The sequence below is a fragment of the Accipiter gentilis genome, chromosome 15 (assembly GCF_929443795.1).
Source record: "Accipiter gentilis chromosome 15, bAccGen1.1, whole genome shotgun sequence".
NCBI classification, from domain to species: Eukaryota; Metazoa; Chordata; class Aves; order Accipitriformes; family Accipitridae; genus Astur; species Astur gentilis.
The window spans coordinates 6083118-6103766 of NC_064894.1; the positions used below are offsets into that span (position 1 = coordinate 6083118).

Consider the following 20649-nt stretch of genomic DNA (forward strand, 5'->3'; position numbering starts at 1 on the left):
CCTATCCAGCGAATGTAAATAACTAGTTGTAGACAATTGCAGAGTCCACATTTGACCAAGTGAATCCTACCCACTATGCCTGGAGTAACAGTTCAAGTTGGAAGTGAATTTGCAAATAACTATTTATCAAGAGAGATGGTTTCAGGTACTAGGAAAAAAGATCTTAATTGCAGTGCATACCAGATTTTCATGAAACTCCACCCTGATAGCTCAGGGTAAGTTTCAGCGTGTGGCACACCCTTTGTCAGCGTAGTGTAAAACATTTTGACACATTCCATCATCGAACCAGCCTCAGAAGTGTTGTTACTGCGCACTTCTTGGAGAGCTTTATATCCTATGCTCCTGTTGATATCAAAATCTTTATGGTCATAATTTTTTTACAAACTTAGGAACAAAAGATAAGTAATTGAAGTAAATCCCTTGGGTAAGCAACTCTTGACCAGACAATGGAATAGCAGGAAAAAATCAACCTAAAACTAGGAACCAGAAACTTTAGTGGGCTAATTGCCCAAGAAGCTTGGCTGTACTACATGAAGCAGCTAAAAACATGCGCTTTCAGATGAACTTGACTATTTATAATATGAAAACCACACCTCTAGGATACCTGCCTCCACCTGAAGACCATCGCCCACTGAACTTGTGCAGTAAAATTAAAAGATGCTGCACCTTTAAATGAAAATGAGGACACTATACCCCAATCAGCTTTTAGATATAGAATTATGGGCACCAGTAAAAGGTTGATAAACAATTAATATGATAATTATGGTAATTTACAATGTATAAATGAATGACTGTTTTAGTGCTGTGTGTGCTAGCTTTGCAGGGATACCCCCTAGCACCTCTTTCTGTGCAGAACCAGCAACAAACAGCTAATACCATGACTCTGTGTGTTATTGGCTTGCACACCAGGTGAACGATCCCACAAGTTTTGGGACAACACTGTCAGTACTTTCCAGCAAATGCAAATTCTTCAGGCTTACATCCAAGCGAGGAATGTGCCCTCCTACTACCACAGAATGATCTTCCACCCACCTATTTTTATTATTCACCATAATTCTTGTCCACTCACTATGAGTGATAAAACAGACTTTCACTTCCCTCCTAGTTCCATGAGCTGCTGAATCACAGTTTCTGCTAGGACCTCATCCAAAGCTTATTGAGATTAATTAAAAGATTTATCCATCCCCTAAATGAGCTTCGTTGCAGGCCTTGAGTTCAGTGATGCATAAGGCAATTGGCTAAGCTTTTGAAAAGACAAAATATTGTGCTGGAAGAGACTATAGTGATCTTCTAGTTCAAATTTCCACATAACATAGCTCTTCAGATTTCCCTGAATTTGCCTCATTTCATGGAAACATGCTTTGCACCACAATCCGGTTGAATGCCTGCTGAATCCAGCTGAATGTCTGACCAGCCAAGTTCACTGTCTAATGCTAAAAGCAGGACAGGGCATTGACCATTCGAGTCCTCAGTGTAATAGTTTTTGTTGAGATTTTCCCCGGTATTTTAAGTAGTGCTTAGGTTTTTTCATTTACCAAACAGTACTGTTTTCTACATGTGATATTAGAGAAAAACAGACCTTGCTGTGCTTGTGTTTATTTCCAGCCAATCTTCATACAGTTAGTAGAGCTTGCTAGGCACTGTGATCCTTTTTATTTACCAAGGCAGAAGTTGCTTTCTGGACTCATTAAGGAACCATTCCGGTTTTCTGTATTTACTTAAACACATTTTTATTTAGAGCATACCTAGGCTGCAACTCAGCTGATACTGGTACATATATTAAGTCTAGACTTAAACTAAGTTGTATGGAACAGACAAGAGTATAGTTGTTAGCTGCCTGAGACCATAGCCAGTGCTGTAGATGACTTTTGCAGCCTTTACAGGCTCTGTTTGTAAAAGACCGTGAAGGATTAGCAAAATTATATTCCTGGGGAGCAGTGAAGGTGGTAAAAGTGGAATTTTCATTATGGTGACATATCATATATGGGTGTAAAACTTGAGTCTGGTAATGCTTGCTTAAGTCCAAAACACGGAAATTGAACAGAGAGGGATTTTTCAGCTTGCTTCTCTGGTTGGCATGCCAAACACAACGACAACCTGTTTTACCTCCCAAATTGTGTCTCCAGAGTATCCACTTCACTGGCTTGGAGCAGTTGAAGAGTATTAAATCCTTTCATGCTAGGTTATACTCTTTCAAAATTATTCTTAATATGCAGAAGTCAGGTCCAAAACAAATTTCCCTCACGTGGTGATCTCAATAAGTTTCTGTGCAGCTCCCTGCTTCCAGTTCTGTGCACAAATTAGTCTCTTAGGTGTTTGTCAGAGACAGGCATTTAAAACCTACTTAGGCCTGAGACACTGCCAAATGGTTGTTTCTGTGGTCTTGAAAACGACCTGTAGCTCAGCTAAGGTCTTTTGTTTAGTTAAACACAGCTCTCCTAGCGGTTTAATAGGACTAATGTAATTCATTGCATCTGCCTTTTCTGAATGGACAGGTTTTTTTTAGCTCAGGATCTTCTGTGCCCTATAGCAGAAGCTGGTGGGTATGCAAAAGGTTTTCAAATCCAGGTGTCCCTAAGTTTAAATTTGACCAATTTAGCACAAACTGAAGTGCTGCTTGTTTTTGTTTGAGTTACCAGTTTGACTTAGATCAAACTAAACTGTGACATGTAACTGCATAATTCATGGTTTAACCCCAGCCAGCAACTAAGCAGCATGCAGCCACTCGCTTGTTTACTCTCCCCACAGAAGGATGGGGGAGATAATTGGAAGGGTAAAAGTGAGAAAACTTGTGGGCTGAGATAAAGACAGTTTAAGAGGTAAAGCAAAAGCCACGCATACCAGCAAAGCAAAACAAGGAATCCGTTCCCCACTTCCCACAGGCAGGCAGGTGTTCAGCCATCTCCAGGACAGCAGGGCTCCAGCACGCCTAACAGTGACTTGAGAAGACAAACACCATCGCTCCCAACGTGCCCCCCTTCCTCCTTCTTCCCCTGGCTTTATACGCTGAGCATGACGTCCTATGGTCTGGAATATCCCTCGGGTCAGTTGGGGTCGGCTGTCCCGGCTGTGTCCCCTCCTGACTCCTTGTGCCCCCCCAGCCTCCTTGCTGGTGGGGTGGGGGGGAAAAGCAGAACAGCTCTTGGCTCTGGGTAAGCACTGCTCAGCAGTAATGAAAACATCCCTGTGTTACCAACACTGTTTCCATCACAAATCCAAAACATAGCCCTATACCAGCTACTGTGAAGAAAATTAACTCTATCCCAGCCAAAACCAGCACAATAACAAAACCCTAGTGTAGACAACCATAAATGGAAATTAGCAGATTAACAGATCGCAGGGGCATGTACCAGTCCTGTAATTGGTAAGGTTGTGTGATAAATTATGCTTACCTGAAACACAAGTCAAGTCCAGCAGAACAAATAGTTTAACACTTAGTGAGCACGAATAGAATACTAGCTTAGTCCAATTCTGTATAACTATGCTTATTTTCCAATTACCCCTGACTCACTTTTATTCTCTGTGTACAGAAGAATGTGCAGAGGAGGCTTGAGATATATGGTGTAGTTACAGCATACACTGGCTATAGGGCTGAAGTTGGCTTAAAATTGACCACATTTGATAAAAGAATGTAGGAGTTAAAGTGGTGTTTTGGGGAAATCACAACTTATGTTACAATGAAAACTGGCAGCTACAGAGCACTTTGGAAAATCAAGACCTTGTTTAGATGCTGGTAAGATGTGACTTTTAAAATGATGTCTGAACTGTGCTATTATGTGTTTAAGTTTCCTGCTAACTGGGAGCTTACTGAATCCTTAGGTACTACATTTGATTCCTAAATGGTATGTTTAACCATGAAAACCCTCTACATGTACCTACAGCATAGTATATCCTCTTTGGAGATGAAATGATGAAAAGGGGCTTTAAGTGTCTTCGGACAAGGCAGAGGGAATCAGAGGATGGTATAACTCCAGCAGAGGAAACTCCATGTTGGATTAGGAAGGGAATGAAGGGGTATGTTCAGAGGACTCAGGGCTTTAGAGACCTGCAAGTAGTAGGATGGTCCTCCATTAATTTAACCTGTCTCTGAGTACATGGATATATACCTGTAAGAAATGGAGCTTGCATGTTGTTATGGAATGGCATCTAACACTTAATTTCTCTTTATCCATTTCTTATCGTGATAAGTCTATTCAGGACAGATGAAATCCTAATATTAATAATCCATTTCTTCTCTTACTTTCTGCTGTAGGATTCCTTTACTGGTATTCTCGTAGAAGAAGAGATCAAATACATACACAAAAGTAACTTTAAATAACAATCCCTTAGGAAAAAAAAAAAGGCAGGATGGGAGTCCACAATACTGTTGCACAACTGGGCAAAGTCTGTGACGTTTGCAAGCACTTTCACTAACAGACTTTTGGGCTACATCCATGCTAATGAATTAAGCAGTGCCAGCAAATGTTCTTGGGACTGGAAGTTGATTGTCTCTACCCTGAAGTTGACCTCGGCACGGTTTTGCCCTGGCCAGCAAGTGCTCTCTCAAACAATTCATGGTGTGGTTAGGGGTTTGCATGGACCATACCCAGTAGGAAGTTTGGATGTGGCCACCTTGTTTCAGAGACTAAGAGAGCTGATTAGTATTGACAGGTAGAGTGGAGTGCCAGTTGGGCTCAGTGCCAGAGACCGCAGAAATGTGTACTATGAGTAGCTTTACCATCCCAGGCTGGGGTGCTTGGGATGCAGCACTACTTGGAGGCACTTTTCTGCACCAATTTTCCAAGAAAAGGAGTGGCAGTGAGTGTAGATCTTCCCTGCCACAAGCAACCAGTTAAGGACTTACAAATAACAACAGCAAGCATCTCCCAAACTTTGCCTTATCATGCACCTTTTGCAGGTGAAGAGCTGCCAAGATTGACCTTCCAGGCATCAGCTGTGGTTGCTGTAATATCACCCCTTCCCTAGTCTACAGAGATGGCACCCTCTCTCCTGTCCCTACAAAGACTGGCGCTCCAAAAAGGACCAGCAGAGGTATGAAAACTTACAAAAGCAAGTTTAAAAGATGTGAAAAGACTGCATGACCGCCTGGGATACTGTTAGAGCGCAGCATTTATGTACATTTACTGTTCATATCTGATTTTCCTAAGAACAAACACGATGCTTCTATTCGGGGCTATAAATGACTGCATTTTGTCTGTGTAACACAATGTGGAGGGTGCCAGCCCAGTGCTTCTGAAGAGGCAGACTTCAAGAACAGGGTGGAATTTCTAAGTGTATTAGACTTGTGCAGGGATGAAAGAATTCAGATGAAGCAAAACATTGTTAGATATCTGTGTCTGTTCTACACAGTTACAGTGGACACGCTGAAGGAGCAGAACCTCACCCAAGCTGCTTCAGTGCACTTCTTGGACTCTGAAGGTGGGTTAAGATGCATATGCAGGCATGACCTTATTTTGCAGATATTGGGCACAGAGGACAGTCCAGCCAGAGCTCCATTACCAATCGGTTCACGTTTAGGTAGCTACAAGGCTCCCTGAATTTCTGCCAGCATCGTTCTCCCTGCTCAGACCCAGAACCGTTCCCGACTCGCCTCCGAGCCCGAGCCCCATGCCAGGGCGCCTCGGCGGGCTCTCCAAGCCCCTCCAAATCTGTGCAGAGCAAAGCCTTATCGATAAACGGGCAGATCCCGACAACAGACTGCCACTCCCCTGGGCGCCCCAGGCAGAAAACATTACTCTCGGTGGGGTTTTTATTGTAGCGGCGGGTTTTTTATTGCAGGATGTTGTGCTCGCCTGAGAATCCCACCCGCTCCCCAGCTGCATCCGCCCGCAGATGCGGGGTGCGAGGGCTGCGGGGAGCAGAAACGCGGCCGTGGCTGTGGCCGTGTCTCGGTACAGATCTCGCCGCTTGGCTCTCCGGGCCGGCCTCGGGAACGCCCCCGCGGGTGCTCATGCGGCTGCCGCCGGCGGAGCCTGCCTGGCGCTGGGGCAGCGCCGGCCTCTCCCTTCCCTCCCTCCCTCCCTCCCTCTCTCCGTTCCCCGCCCGCCAAGGCGCCTCCTGCCCGGCCCCGGCCCCGATCCCGGCTCCGGCCCCGGCCCTGCACACAGCGGCGGACCCAGCACGGCCGCGGGACAGCGCGCAGGGAGCGCCATGGCGGGGAGCCGCAGCGCTGTCCGCCTCCTCCTCCTCCTCCTCCTCTTCTTCTGCAGCTCCGCGGCGGCCGGGTACGTGGGGCCGGGTGGGCCGGGGTCGGGCGGGTGAGCGGGGCGGCTCGCCTCGCCTCCCTTCGCCTCCCCGCCCGGCGCCGAGGCTTCCCCGGGGGCTGGCCGGCGCCCTGTCCGGACAGCGGGCGGAGGAGCGCTGCCTTCTCCCCGTCCTGCAAACCCTGGGTGCGCTCGGGAGCGCTTGGTGGGTGAGCATCCCCTCCAGCCTCCGCAGCGGAGAGGGCTTCGCGACATGTATCGAACGTTACGAGGTGGAGGCTGTTAACTTTTGGGGGGGATTGTATTTCACTCCCTGCCCTTTCTCCCTCTGCCCGTTTGGATTTTCCAGACCTACGTTCCTGGTGGCAGTTCCCTGGAACATCAGGCCTGGAGCAAACGTGACTGTTGGGGTGGCTCTGCTGCCGGACGGCCCCGCACAGGTCACCGTGAGGGGAGAAGTCATCAGAGATAACGAGACCATCTTGAGCGGGGAGATGGTCTTTGAGAAAGGTAAGAGAATGGAGTTGGCCTAGAAGGATTTAGCTCTGCCTTCTGCTACAAGTATTTTGTTGCTCCCCAAATAACACAGCTTCTAAACGGTACTAAAATCGGAACTTTATTTTGCCAAGTAGGGGGGCACTTATGGGAAAATAATGCTGTACTCTGCTGGCTCTGCGTGCGGGTGGGCAACCGAGCTGGGCAGTGAGCGGTTGCCGGGGTGTGCTAACTCCTTGTAAACTCTGAAAATAAGCAGATAGTAGCGATGTGTGATGGATATGGGGCTTTTGAGGAGCCAGGAAGTACTCTGGTCCGTGTAGGGGAGCCACTGAAGAAGAAGTGGAGGAAGAGGTGCTCACTGGTAGGCTTGTTAAGGTGCAAGGTGGAAGCAACTGGGATAATGATGGCACAAACACGGTGATACGGCAGCTGGAGCTGGCTGCTTCTCATGCCTTAAGAAAGGGAGAACCTGAGGACGATAGCAAAGTGGAGATGACCGTGTCAGACACTGTTACTTGGAAGCTTGTGTGCGTTTGCAGACAAAGAAATTTTTGAGGATCAAGAACTGAAGTGTGGGACAGGTTGGGGGTTGAAGATAAGTAAATCTTAGAGCAGGCTGATTTATTGTATGCCCCCTGGGCAGCGGAAGACGTGGTGGCAGTTCTGAGTAGCTAGAGAGCTGAGAAATCCTGGCCATTGCTCCTTTTCATAAAGGCTAGCTAGGAACAGAAGCATAGCGATGTTATGCCTGAGATTTGCCCTCATGAGAAAGAAAATATTTTGTCTGGATAATCCAGCTTTCGAACTGCTCTTAGTATGAAGCAATATAAATGACACCCAAACTCGTTTGGGTTTTTTTGGTCAAAAGTAGAGAGTCTGGGTGCAGTATGAGGTCCCAGAAAAATCTCCTCTGCTATAATGCACTTTCTTCTTGTTGGTGCCAACTAATTTTTCTATTAATGTCTTATAGTTAATATAGATGCCTTAATTGGAAGCATCACACCGTCATTTCAAAGCCTGCATGAAAGCCCACCTCTCTTCACAACCTGTAGAGAAGACTGAGGCTTTGAGTGTGATGGAGTGCATTTGACCAGATCAAAAAACTCATGGTCCCATGATGCAGAAAAACATATCTGATCAAAACTCTTGTTGCTATTTCAAATATTCTGAAAAAGTTTTCTAGAACTATGCATTGGCAGGTTTTACTTCAGTTTGGGTATTGTTCATCCACTCTAATTTTATATTGTTATCAGGTACATGTCCTCTAGCAGCTGGTGTAAAAGCATAAACCTGAGGCAATTTTCCTGTAATGCTATGGCTGATTAAAAAAAAAATAAATCTAAATGTTCATTCCTGATTTAAATCAAATTTATACACCTGATCTGTTAGTGTCCAAATCTAACGCTAATAGTTGTGGTGATGTATGCCTAAGGCAATTACTTCTGGAGGATGGATTTGCTAGCACCTAAAATCTGCATGCAAGACAGATTGGCTGTCATGCCTACGGTCCTTAATCTTAAGTCTCCATAACACACTGCATGCCATATTTAGATTTTGCTTATTCAAAAGTACAGACCAAGGCTGTTGGACTAGACATTGCAGAGGATTCGGCAGTGGATAAAGGAACATTCTTACACTGTGGAGAAAAGAACTTTGATGTGTTTATTATGCTATTCATAGTGAGCTTGCCTTTTTAAGGTCACAATTCCTCTTCAAACCTTTCCTGCCAGTATTTTGATGCAAAACCCAAACCGAAACAAACCCAAACCAACTGATTTATTGTTTTTAAAAGAAAAACTGTCTTCTCCTTTTCTTCCTCTAACTATACTGGCTTTTATTTCCTGCTTCTGTTCTGCTTAACATCAAGTTCAGTGAGCCTTGCATGAGTTTCAACGTGTCTGTTGTTGTCCTTTTCAACGTTAAAAAGGAGACAATCAACTGGTAATTCCATGTGAAAATATGTGGATGTCTCTATCTGAACAGCACACAGAACGATGCTTGACACTAGGAGTTGCTGAAGTCAGGGGAACAGGTGTAACACTGTATCTGACTCGATATAGTGAGGAAAAAGGAGAAATGCTGTAGCATGTTACTTGAATTGCATGGACTTATTATTAATCTTTAATCTTTTTCCTGTTTTTTAAATATATATTTGAATTTTCCATGCTTTTTTACTTGATAAATGAAACGACAAAAAAAAAAAAAAAAAAAAAGAAAAAGGTGCCAGGCATGCAGTGTATTTCCTCTTGCAAAAATCTTGAAATTTAATGTGTGGCCATCCATTCTTTAAAGTCAAGTTATATAATCTGTTAGTCATTTGTTCTCTGTGAACGAATATGTAAGCAAAACTGTTACGGGCCAGGAGCAAGGGAACTGCCCTGTAACAGAGGATGTAGTGTTGAAAGCGTGTATCCGAAGGTGCTGCAGGAGTGGATCAGATGTGAATAGAGTTACTCAGAGAGAAAGCAGTTTGTCAGAGAGAAAACAGTTTGTCAGAAAAAGATTCTAAAGCTTTAAATTCTTCACTGAAGAGCAAAACAACCTTAAGACAAAATATGTAGCGATATTGTAGCTGTGTTAGTCTAAGAATGTGACTAAAGGAAGACTGGGGGAGGTTTTATTAGGCCAGCTGTTGAAGTTGAAGGAAAAAACCCAAACATATCTCCAGGCACACAAAATCTTTAAATGACATCATTGCTGCATATATTAGTGCCCCAAAAATGTTGCTTTATCTGTCACTTGGGCCCATTAGGTTACACAGAGTGGCTAATACAGTGGTGTTACTGTTCCTGTGGTGCACATGAGTTTGATGACTTTTACTGCCATGTGTCTATGCAAAATAAGTATTAAGGGAGGCAGAGTGTAGCTGAAGTTGTTGACTGTGCTGAATATCCAGAAAACTGGAACTGCTCGCCTACCTTGGTTAGGTTGTAAATTCAGCGGCACGGTTGCCTATGCTGGCTCAATTATGCTCTAGATTTTTCCTTGCATGGTGACAGCAAAAGCAAGGGATTAACTGCTTTGAAAAACTGATCTGACTGAAAATTAAATTTTTTATTTTGTTGAATAGTTTTTTAGGCAGACATGTTCCCTGGTTTGGTGTGCCAACATTTGTGCTGATGCAATTGAGGTGGGCGCAGAGCTGGGAATTAGATGCTGGGGACAGAGGACAGGCTGAGGACACCATTTTTATTAGCACTGTTTAATCTTGCAGGCTGAGTTCAGCCAAGTACCTAAGCACAAGAGCTATTACATACCTGTCTGGAAAAGTGCATCTTCAGTTGCTTAAAGTTAAGGATGCGCTCTGGTTCTCCAGCAGCAGCTCAGTATGGTACATGTGCCAGTCTAAATTTCTGAGTTAGCTCTGTGAAAGGATTTTGTTGAATTAGAACCACGGTTATTTTTTCTTTATGTAATATAACTCTTGCTTTATATAAGAAATAGAGTGCTTGCCTTCTGATGGTTGATAAAACATTCACTGTTTTAATGTTACTGGAAGTGAAATTTTGATATCTGAGTGATTCTTGGGAAATTGTCCATTAAAGAAAGGCTTTAGCAGCGGAGGTTCATTTGCATCTTTATTGTGCTTTTCACATAACAAAAGGAAAAGAAATATATTTGTTAATAAGTGGCTAGTTTGTATTCTTTGGAGTGAGGGAGAAAGTCTGGATGCACACACATTTAAAGAAGTGCTGATATTTTGAGCTTGGCTCAATATTTCAGAATCCAAATGTACTGCAGCAAGGGAGATTGTTTAAGACCAATGTTTTGGTACAGAAATTAAGTTAATTAGATTAAATGCAGTGAAAACAGACCAACTGAATGTCTGCAAGCAGGATGTTGCTGCTACAGGTAAACTTTGTGTGAGCAAGCACAACCAAAAAAAAAGTCAGTGCGTCACCAGGAGAGAATAGGTTTTCCATTGTCTGCAGCAGACTCCAGAAAAACACAAAGCACTAACTAAAGCTGTTTCTGTGCACTGTATCAAGTCTTGACACATTTTCTGTGGAGATGCAGTATCAGAAAGATCCTCAGCCTGATTGAAAATGACTGCAGAAGATAACAATGGCTTATGTGCAATTTGAGCCGTTGGGTTTTCTGGGTCAACAACAACAACAACAACAAAAGATGGGAATAACAGACAGGCAAGTTAAATTTTATGCATGAATGTCTTGATTTTCAGTGATTACAGTGAAGGGTGACTCTTGCCATGCATATTTATCCAGTCATTGATCAATAAAGATGTAGTTTGAATTGGCAAGAAGTGTTGTCTTACAGGGTTTGCTACCCAGACATTGCAGTGTGTGTTAGTGTATGAGAAACCCTATACCTTAATTGTGAGAGCTTCTGCAAAGTCTGTTTTCCTTGTTGGTGCTGGAATGATTTGGAAAGAGTAGGTAGCATGTAAGTTGAAAAAACAAATTAGTTTTAAGAAAAGCTTTGATGTGTATTGAAGTGTCATCATTTACCCCACTGCGTAAACATTTTTAATTCTTCAGAATAAGATTTAGTTAGAGCTTCTGGTATTTAAAGGTACAACATAATATATTTAAGGCACAGTGAGTGAGAACTACTTTGTGAACTGAAGCATCTGGTTTACAATAGCATGTGTAGTTTAGTTCACTGTGAATTACTTGTACGTGTTAATTAATTTGAACTGCTTTTCTGTACTTCAAGAGAGGAGTAAACGTACTTGTTAACAGAGGTTACTGGGCTAGAGCCTGGTGAATACTCAGCTAGGATTTACGAAACATGACAGCGTTTGTGAGAAAGTCTGTCAAGCTCAGACATGTAGTGATCATCCATATAGACAATGGAGACTCTGCTTTTACCAGAAGGCATGTTTTGCATACTTAATGATATGGTTCTGACCATGGTTGTGTGTGAAACAGTGAAAAACACTAGGAATAGTAAGTTGTGAAGTAACAGCTAAATGGGAATGAATGGCCTAAATACACCAGTCCATTTTGTTAACCTTTAGTTGCCTCTGTACCTTATTTCAGAATAAAATGACTGACTCACTGGTGACCACAAAATCTGTGCTGAAAATCTGTGGGGTAGCAGGTTTTGCTGGGAGTTTAGTGGGAGAGCTCCTTTCTGCCTAACTCTGCATCAATGCCTAAAAAGCCAAACAGCAAGAGAGCAGGAGTCCCATGATTTTGTGTCCATAACCTCCACCTCCAAACATATGTGTAACTGTACCTCATGAAAAATATGTTGTTAAATAGTCAGCATGTGCAGAAAACCTATGCAAAATCAGAATGAAGGAAAAGTTTTGGGGAAGGAAGTGTTGGGGCTGGATCCAGAGATAAGGGAGCTAGTAGAGAAGAGGGCACTCTCTTACGGGCTTTCGTATTGCTGGAGTACCTATAAGACAAAAAACCAGGTTTCTGTGCCTGTTGCTGAATCCATCCTGCTAACAGACCCATTTTGCAGAAAAATGGAAGTAGCAATCCCATCCAGTACTTGACCTTTATCTTATTGATTGGATGCTGTTTGAGATTTGAGGGAAGGAGTCCTTCAGTCACTCAAGGCTTATGTGTTTGTACACGAGGTTGTTCTGGTTACCGTGTTCTTCACCGATATCCAGCCAAGGAGAGTGTGGCAGATCGAGCGCTATAGGCTGTTTCACAGTACCTTGAGAAGGGTGGAATAATTCACTCAGCAGAAATGGTGGCAGCGGGGCAGCTCTTACAGAGGAGGGAATATCACATGTGCCAGTGTGGGGTTCCCTGTTGCTACTGTGAATTGGAGGGGCTTTACAGCTTTTGGGAAGGGGAGGAGAGAGAAAAACAAAGTAAAGGCTGTGAATTTTGGGGGAAAAAATAGTGATGCCAATAAACAACAGGAATTGGGAGGTAAGATGCTATCAGAAACAAGAAGGAAGGGAAGCAAAGGGAGAAAGCTCTTGAGGGATTCATATTAAAGGGATAAGTACGCATTACCCTAAAATAGCAGAAAGGTAAGAAGTAAACTAAACATGATCTTATCACTGGCCAAAAAAACAACAGAAAAAAGGAAAACCCTGTGTATAAAGTAAGAATGAGATCAGATTACAAAGGTTGGGCTTAAAGGAGTAGCTTGGGTAAGAAAGGACAAAACTGGAAAGGCCAAACCATGAGTAGGAAAGAATGTGAAGCATAAGAAGTCAGCATTTTTAAATATCATATTGGTAGCAAGAAAGCTAGCAAAGGATGTGGCTTGCTACTCACTCTGATGAGATGGGCATTGGTCAGTGATGCTGAGAGGCAGTAAGTGTTCAGCCTTCGCTGAGAGGATCAACTAACTGCCATGGAAAAGGGTTAAGAATTAAGGCAACACAAGGGGAAGAACAGGTTAAAGAGTACTTTGGTAAAGTAGATGTTTAGGTTTGATAATATTGCCTGTAGAATATTTAGGGAATTGACTGAAATAATTTTAAAACTGCTAGGTAAGTTTTGAGAGCATGAGTGAAGAGAGACGTTCTGGAAGATTGAAAACCTGCAGAGAAATGTGTTCCACCATGGGCTGGCAGGGGTTGTAGGTGGAAAAGAAGCAGGATATTGCTGTATTTTGACTTTAGTAAGGCTTTTGATAGTCTGGCGTGGCACTCTGACAAGCCAGCTGGGGAAGCGAGGACAGCATGGAAGTCTTGTTAAATACGTTTGGCTGGATGGAAAACAATGTTTGCAAAGTAGGTCTAAATGGTTCACTCTCAAACTGGAAATGGGTTGCCCTGAAACTGTATTGTACAGTATGACTGACAAGGATCAAAAAGGGAGAAAGTTTATTAGATTAGTGAAGGGGTGGCAAGGATGCTAGGAGGAAGGATTAGATTTTGAACTCATTTTGGCAATAAGGGAAAAAATTGGGGGAAAAACTGGAGTGTGATTCACTAGGGCAACTGCATAGTTCTGCTCTTGAGGAATAAAAGAGTGCTTTTACTGGATGGGGAGCGAGGTGAGGCAGCAGTCCTGCAGAAGAGGGAGTGTGTGTGTGGGGTGGGTAATGGTTTAAAGGTACCAAAAAGTGAAAGCTTGTAAGTAATGCTGGAGTGCTCAAACAAGAAGGCAAATGCTATACTCAGTATGTATACACAGAAATATTTTCTGTAAGCTGTGAGAAAGTATTTTAGTAACCTTCACAGGTCTAATTAGGCATCCTGGGGAATGCTGTCCCTGATTTGGGGCACTCCTCATGGAGGCTGTGAACCAACTGGAGAAATTCTGGAGAGAGCAGAGGGAAAGGTCACAGATCTTTCAAGAGACAAGTTCAAACTGGACAGAAGAAGGTGGGCCTTCACATGAGATGGAAATAAATTGTGGAACTCAGTGTCCCAGGTGGCATGGATGGAAAATGTGATTACACAAATTTCTGAGACAAAAGTCCATCAAGGGCCGGTCCAATATAAAGACACTAATTTTGCCTTTTCAAGCCCCAAGCCTCAGATTGCATAGGCTGGGAAGAGTATCCGAGGAAGGGTCACTGTATACTTGTTCTGTTTTTATGCTGTTCAGATGTCTGTCCTTGACCATTGCTGGAGACAGGACCTTGGGCTAAACTTTTGATTTGATCCTGGGAGTCTCTTCTACATTCTGGAAAGCATTTGAGGAGGGATGGAAGAATTGGGATGAAGTGTCAGGAGAATTGTGCTAGGCACCTGGTTATTACACTTCAGGTACGTAAAAGGTAGTTTTAAAGAGAAAGGGGTGGGAGCTAACAGTGGATCTCCACATGAGTCTAGGGTGATGTCCTTAGTGGTGTCTAATTAGAAAGAGATCCAAGCTGAAGTGTTGAGGGTTATAGAATTAGCTGCAGAAGGTTATAGAAGTACCTGCAGAGGCAGGAAGCAGTTGGGAAATTCATGGGTCTTCAGTCATACACAGGTGACTTCTCTTCTCATGAGACTCATGACTATCTGCACTGGCAGTGCTGCTGGTTCCCATGCTCTGCTATCCCTGACTACTTGTTTGTGAAGGCAGAGTTAAGATCCTATCTGCAGAGGTCGAATAGTACACAGCAAGAGATGTTGCTGGCTCACCTAGATTCACTGCAGTCCAAATAAGTAAGTGCGTAGAAAACGTGGCCAGAGTGACAGGCTCCTTCTCCCTTCTCTCTTCCTGGAGGTGCAGCTGTGAGGTCCAGGTGCTTGTTTTATATGGTTAGGGATTTATACTGCCTTTATTTACTGATGAAGGAAGTCTCTGGTAATATTTTTATACATCTAAATGATTTTGTGATCTCAGAAATGTTACATGGCTTTGTCATCACAGACTCTGAACGCATTCCAGAAAATGGAAGAAAACCAATATGGAAACAAACCTTCTTCATTCACTCCAAGTGGAAACTTAAATAGTTTCTGAATGTTTATTTGCAGCGAATGAGTTTGAGAGGTGTCTTGACTTTGAAATTTTGCTCCAGTTGCAGCAATTGATGCAATGAGGGTGGTATTAGTACTGCCAAATCTCTGCCATAGACAGGCTTAGCCACATTTTGTCCTAGTATGATTTCCCTATGTAAACTAAAAACTACAGCTGCTTTAAATCGCAGTGATAGTGGCTTTGTGTGTGTTTATTTCATGGACATCAGAATGGATAATAATGATGGCCAATAGTGCCTTGAAAGCCGGATGTGCAGATGCCTTTGAGTTTGTGTATAGTCACCAAGGGAAAACCGAAGTGAATGAAATGAATTTCCCATTTAGTTGTGTAAAAGGCTTAAGTCTGAGATTATTCTGAATTGTCTGCATAGTTTCATAGACTGGATCTGACGTCAAAAAAGTTTTCTCTGTAGTATTCAAAACTTGTCTTGCTAACAGCTGTAAATTTATAATTCATGGGAATATAGTTGTTTGGGTATGGTAGGCAGTGATAATGTCATGAGCATGACTAAAAGTCCATGGATGGCTCTTAGAGGCTGGTCTCAGGAAAAAGCTGAAAAGAGCCTGTGCTTGTGTTTAAGCATCTGGGGTGGCAGCTGCTGGATAGCTGTCAGAAGGTCTCTGGTTAAAGAGGTGATTTAGTTTTAGAAATATGAAGCTGTTTTGTTTTCCTACCTGGCATGCAGTGTCTCAGGTAAACCACAGTGCTCTAAGTATTGTGTTCTTGCAACTGGCCACTCTCTGACCACTCAGCTGAAAGTGGTATAATCCATCGAGTTGGTTGTTTTACTTGAGAAGACTGAGTGGAGAATTAAATGTCTGAAATATGACCTAAGTATAAAAAGAAATTAGAAGGGCCAGTCTGCAGGAAACTTGGTGCTTGCTTGTGGAAGGGATTGTGGATGCGGCAGGGCAAGGGAAGGGTTGCCCAGCATCAGCAGCGTCTGTCTGTCTGTCTGTCTGTCTGAGGGGGTGGGAGGTGGTGGTTTTCCCCAGGGGTGGATCTGACAGTGCTGGTGAGGGAAGAAGGGCTGAACTGCTAAAAGGGACAAGCAGGGAGGTACCACGACTCCTTTGCCATGTGAAGTAGAAAGACACAGGGAATGCTGTGGTGAGGCGGCAAAGGAAAGGAAGGACAGCGCCCCTTCTCTTCACACCTTCTGGTAAATCTGTATCCTGTCCTGACCATGAGTGTTTCTGGTTGTGCTTTCTGTGGTTGTTTCCAGCACTCTTCTGATCATGGTGTAAAAGCAGATTGGGGAAAAACCTTTGGATTTAGCTGGAGGAAGGTTTTTTTTTTTCCATGAATTGTCCTGGTTGTCTGGAAAATATCCCTACACTCTTGTTGTGGTTTAACCCCAGCCAACAACTAAGCACCACGCAGCTGCTCACTCACTCCTCCCACCACCCAGTGGGATGGGGGAGAGAATCAGAAAAAAAGGTAAAACTTGTGGGTTAAGAACAGTTTAATAGAACAGAAAGGAAGAAACTAATAATGATAATAATAACAATAATAAAATGACAATAATAATAATATTAGAATTGGAATATACAAACCAAGTGATGCACAATGCAATTGCTCACCACTCGCCAACTGATGCCCAGTTAGTTCCTGAGCAGTGATCCCCCCAGGCCAGCTCCCCCCAGTTTATATACTGGACATGACATCACACGGTATGCAATACCCCTTTGGCCAGTTGGGGTCAGCTGCCCTGGCTGTGTCCCCTCCCAACTTCTTGTGCCCCTCCAGCCTTCTTGCTGGCTGGGCATGAGAAGCTGAAAAATCCTTGACTTACTTGGTATAAACACTGCTTAGCAACAACTGAAAACATCAGTATGTTATCAACATTATTCTCATACTAAATCCAAAACATAACACTATATCAGCTACTATGAAGAAAATAAACTATATCCCAGCCAAAACCAGGACAAATGTCCTTCCAGATTTTTCTTCCTATCCAAAATACATACTTTTCTTGTGTTTTCAAAAAAAAATTAAAAAAAAAAAAAAAAAGAAGGAAGCATAAATACCAAAGCCTAAACTGTCCAGGGAGTGAAAAATATTTTTTCTTCATAAAAGAAGGCCTGCAGATCTGTCAAGTTCACAGTTTTCTTTAAATGTGTTATATTCCTCATCTATTATCCTAAAATTAGCACCCAAATTATCACTGGTTAATTATGCAAGTAGCCCAAAATACATAACGTGAGCCACTGCTGTTAGGTTATGGCTAAATTTGGGCCAGACAATAGGAGGAGGGGCAACACAGGACTCAAACGCATGCAGTAGGGATTGCTAGTGGACATCAGTATACGGGCAGTATTATATCAGTATTTCTGTCCTATTAAACTGTCTTTATCTCAACCTATGAGTTTTACTTTTTTTTCCTGATTCTCTGCCCCATCGCACTGGGTGCAGGGGGAGTGAATGAGCGGCTGCGTGGTACCTAGTTGCTGGTTGGGGTTAAACAATGACAGCATTGAAGAACATTATTTTTTATTTCTCTGATGTGAGTTTTTGAAATAGACTTCACAGTAGAAAAAATTTCATTTACCACTGCAAAGACAATGCTTTTCTGTAAACATTTCCTAAGCACGGGTATGTGAACACAGCTGCCAGAAGAAAGATGTGGCATCATTTCAGTAAGTCAATCTGAAGTGATTCCAGTTATATTTTTCCGTTCTCACACTGGACTAAGAAGGAATGAGGATATAGGTAGAAAAGGTTAAGTGAGAAAGTCTGTTTGTAGCGATACCTGCCACATGAGCTAGAATATAGAGTCAAGACCTGAGTTTGTGTAAATTAGTTAGAGACTGAAGTGCTGCTGTACTGATTTATATTGACACAAGCTCTAGTTCACTGTGCCAAGCCATACAGTCATTTTTCTGGAACCTCTATCATTTTTGGGGAGTGGAAGCTGAAATATTTACATCTAGTCCTAGTGCTGGTGGGATCAGCTCAAGAACAGGTAGCCCTAGTTTCTGGGTTTGAGTCAGGCCCATGCAGTGGGAAGAAGGTAAGATGCCATCATTTGTGCAGCTCTCCATAAGTCTAAAAAAACATGCATGTATTTGGCTCTGTAGATTTTTTCCCATTTGCTTTGCTGATAACAATACTATTAGACCTCCAAAAAATGGCATGGAGGCAAGGTATGTTAAAAAGATGACTTAATTTCCTACTGCTGTTTATACTGGTGACATGTCAGTACTACACTGCTTTTGGTTCCTCTTCTGGACTGTCCTAAATGCCAAGGACTCTGAGGAAAAGGAGGCAGGACAATGTGGCGTTTGTTTCCACAGTATTTCCGTGTATTTCCTCAGTGCAGTATTTATTGAATGAATACAGTACAAGCTTCAGGAATTCTGTGAGAGAAATGATTTTGCGAGTGACGAGAAAGGATATTTTTTCTTGAAGGATCATGTGACTTCTGTGAGGATTTTTTGGTTTGTTGTTTTTTAACTTTCCTCATGATCAGCCTGGAACAGTCCACTGATTTTTTCCTGCCTCCTCCTTCAGCTAGGGCATGGCTCCCAGCTGGGAGTTTTCTTTAACTAATCCCTTGCGGTAGCAGGGACCCATGCTCTCGCTCTCGCCTGGTCTTTCCCCTCCGTGGCCCGTTGCAGTCACACTGGTTAGTCCGCTGCTGCGGAGAGCAGACGTGACAAGTCAGGAGGAAGCATTTTGTGGTCTGCGATGCATGGTGCAGGTGGCCTGGCTGTTCCGGGCTCCTTTCTAAACCTACTTCTACTGCCTGGAGTTAGTTACCTGTGATCGTTGGGAGCTATAATTAATAACTGAAGGGATCCCTTGCAGGGATGTGCCGAAAGAGGGTGACAGCTGTTGCCATTTTTGGGGACAGTGGACTCAACTGATGTCATGTGTAAATCACGTGGAATTGTTATACACTGCGTGTGGGTAAAAGCGTCCAGCTGCCTGATAGCAGAGCTTCCAGCAGAGCAGTGCCATGTGCTAGCTGTTGGACCCTGGTTAACTCCTTACAAACCTGACATTGCTGTACAATTAAAATGTAAATGTAATTCATCAGGTGGACAGAAAAATGTGGTGAATTTCAGCAATTCAGCATTGACATAAAAGAAATATTTTGCCTACGGCTCTTGTTTGAGCACATCCGAAGCCATCCCTGGGCGTAGCTGAGCAGAGCTCCAGGGGATTGATTGCAGCTTGGTAGTCTCTGAGAACATGGGAAAATCTTGCATGACAGGGAAATTCACCGCAACGCCAGAAAGTTTCGGATCTGCCCAGGCTGCTCAGTTCCTAACAAAATAATTACATAGTGACATGAATTGGAAGATTACCTCATGCCCCGGAGCCTCTTTTATGATTTTCACTGGCTGGGAACGAGACGGCGCTCTGGGCTTTATCAAGGCAGCCGGGGAGGCTTTAGCTCCCTAACACACTTCAGAAGGTAAAATGCTTTCCAAGTTGCGCAAAGGACAAGCGACTGTGATTTAAATCTCCCTCCTCCCCAACTGCTTCCCTCTCTGCATCACAGGTGTATCAGGCTCAGACCTGATGTTAGGTCTCCCAGGCCTGGGAACATGGAAGAAACCCAGTATTTCTACCTTAAGATTTCTGTCTTTTGCATGCTAGTTGTTCTCAGAATGGGCGGAGGCAAGCAGGCACTGCCCTGATGAGAATGCTGAAGAGTACATGCCCTGTTACGTGAAAGGTTGCTTTGAAAGCTGTTAGATGCTGCGCAGGGCGATGTGTAGGAGTCTCCTTCGGCGCTCTGCCCTTGCGGTGCGTCTGTACTAGCGTGTTTGCATTGGCGTGGGTAAAGATGGAAATAGAAGCGCCACGGTGTGGGCTATGGTATGAATATCAGATTTGTGCTTGGTGTCTCCCAACGTACTGAAGTCACTGCTATAGCCGTTGCTATAATTAGCTGTGTTGGATAGATTAAAGCTAGTGTAGCAATACTTACGATGTGCATATCCACTCAGATGCTTGTGGTACAGAAAACTATGTTCCTGGTCCTTGTTAATAACTGATTATCAGCAGTGACAAAGGTGGTTTTTTTTCTGGTGACAAGTTGTGGTCTTACAAAGCCCAGCTTTAGCACAGCCTTATTTCACAGACGGATGGGAACTAGAACAGGGTTAGGCTTTTAGTATACAACTGAGAGAAATTTCAGGAGGTAGCTTTATACCATCTCTGCTGTTGCTAGTTACCCTACATCCAGCCTCCTTTACCAGTGAAATATCATAATCCTTTAAAAGAAATTCTTCCTAGTTAACAGTAACTGTGTCTCTCCTGAGTTAGGCAGACCTAAGTTTCCCTTAGCTAAAATGATGTCTCTTTTATTGTGATTGTTTGGGCATGGAGTTGTTTGGGTAGATGTTGGGAATAAGTATATCAGTGAGTGGAGAGGGGTTTACACTGCCTACGGATCGGGTACTCTGCAGGACTGTGTAATTCCTCTCCTGTAGCTGGTGGTTGTCCTGTAGCCCTGGGTGCCAAGCAAGCTTGGCCAAGCATGGGGCTCCCTGCCACCATGCAGTGGGGCAGGGCACCCTCTCTGCTGCCTACTGAGAAAAGAAGTGTGTATTTTGCCTGAGACTCCTGTCTGG

General features: G+C 43.5%; 1 protein-coding gene across 1 annotated transcript in view; it reads left to right on the forward strand.

Moving 5' to 3' along the window:
• Nucleotides 1-6150: 6150 nt before the first annotated feature.
• Nucleotides 6151-20649, forward strand: part of CD109 (CD109 molecule) — an 83445-nt gene continuing 68946 nt past the window's right edge. Inside the window, exons 1-2 of the mRNA XM_049818149.1 lie at nucleotides 6151-6224; nucleotides 6553-6713. Coding sequence (XP_049674106.1) covers nucleotides 6151-6224; nucleotides 6553-6713 — 235 coding nt within the window. The remainder of the gene's footprint in view (nucleotides 6225-6552; nucleotides 6714-20649) is intronic.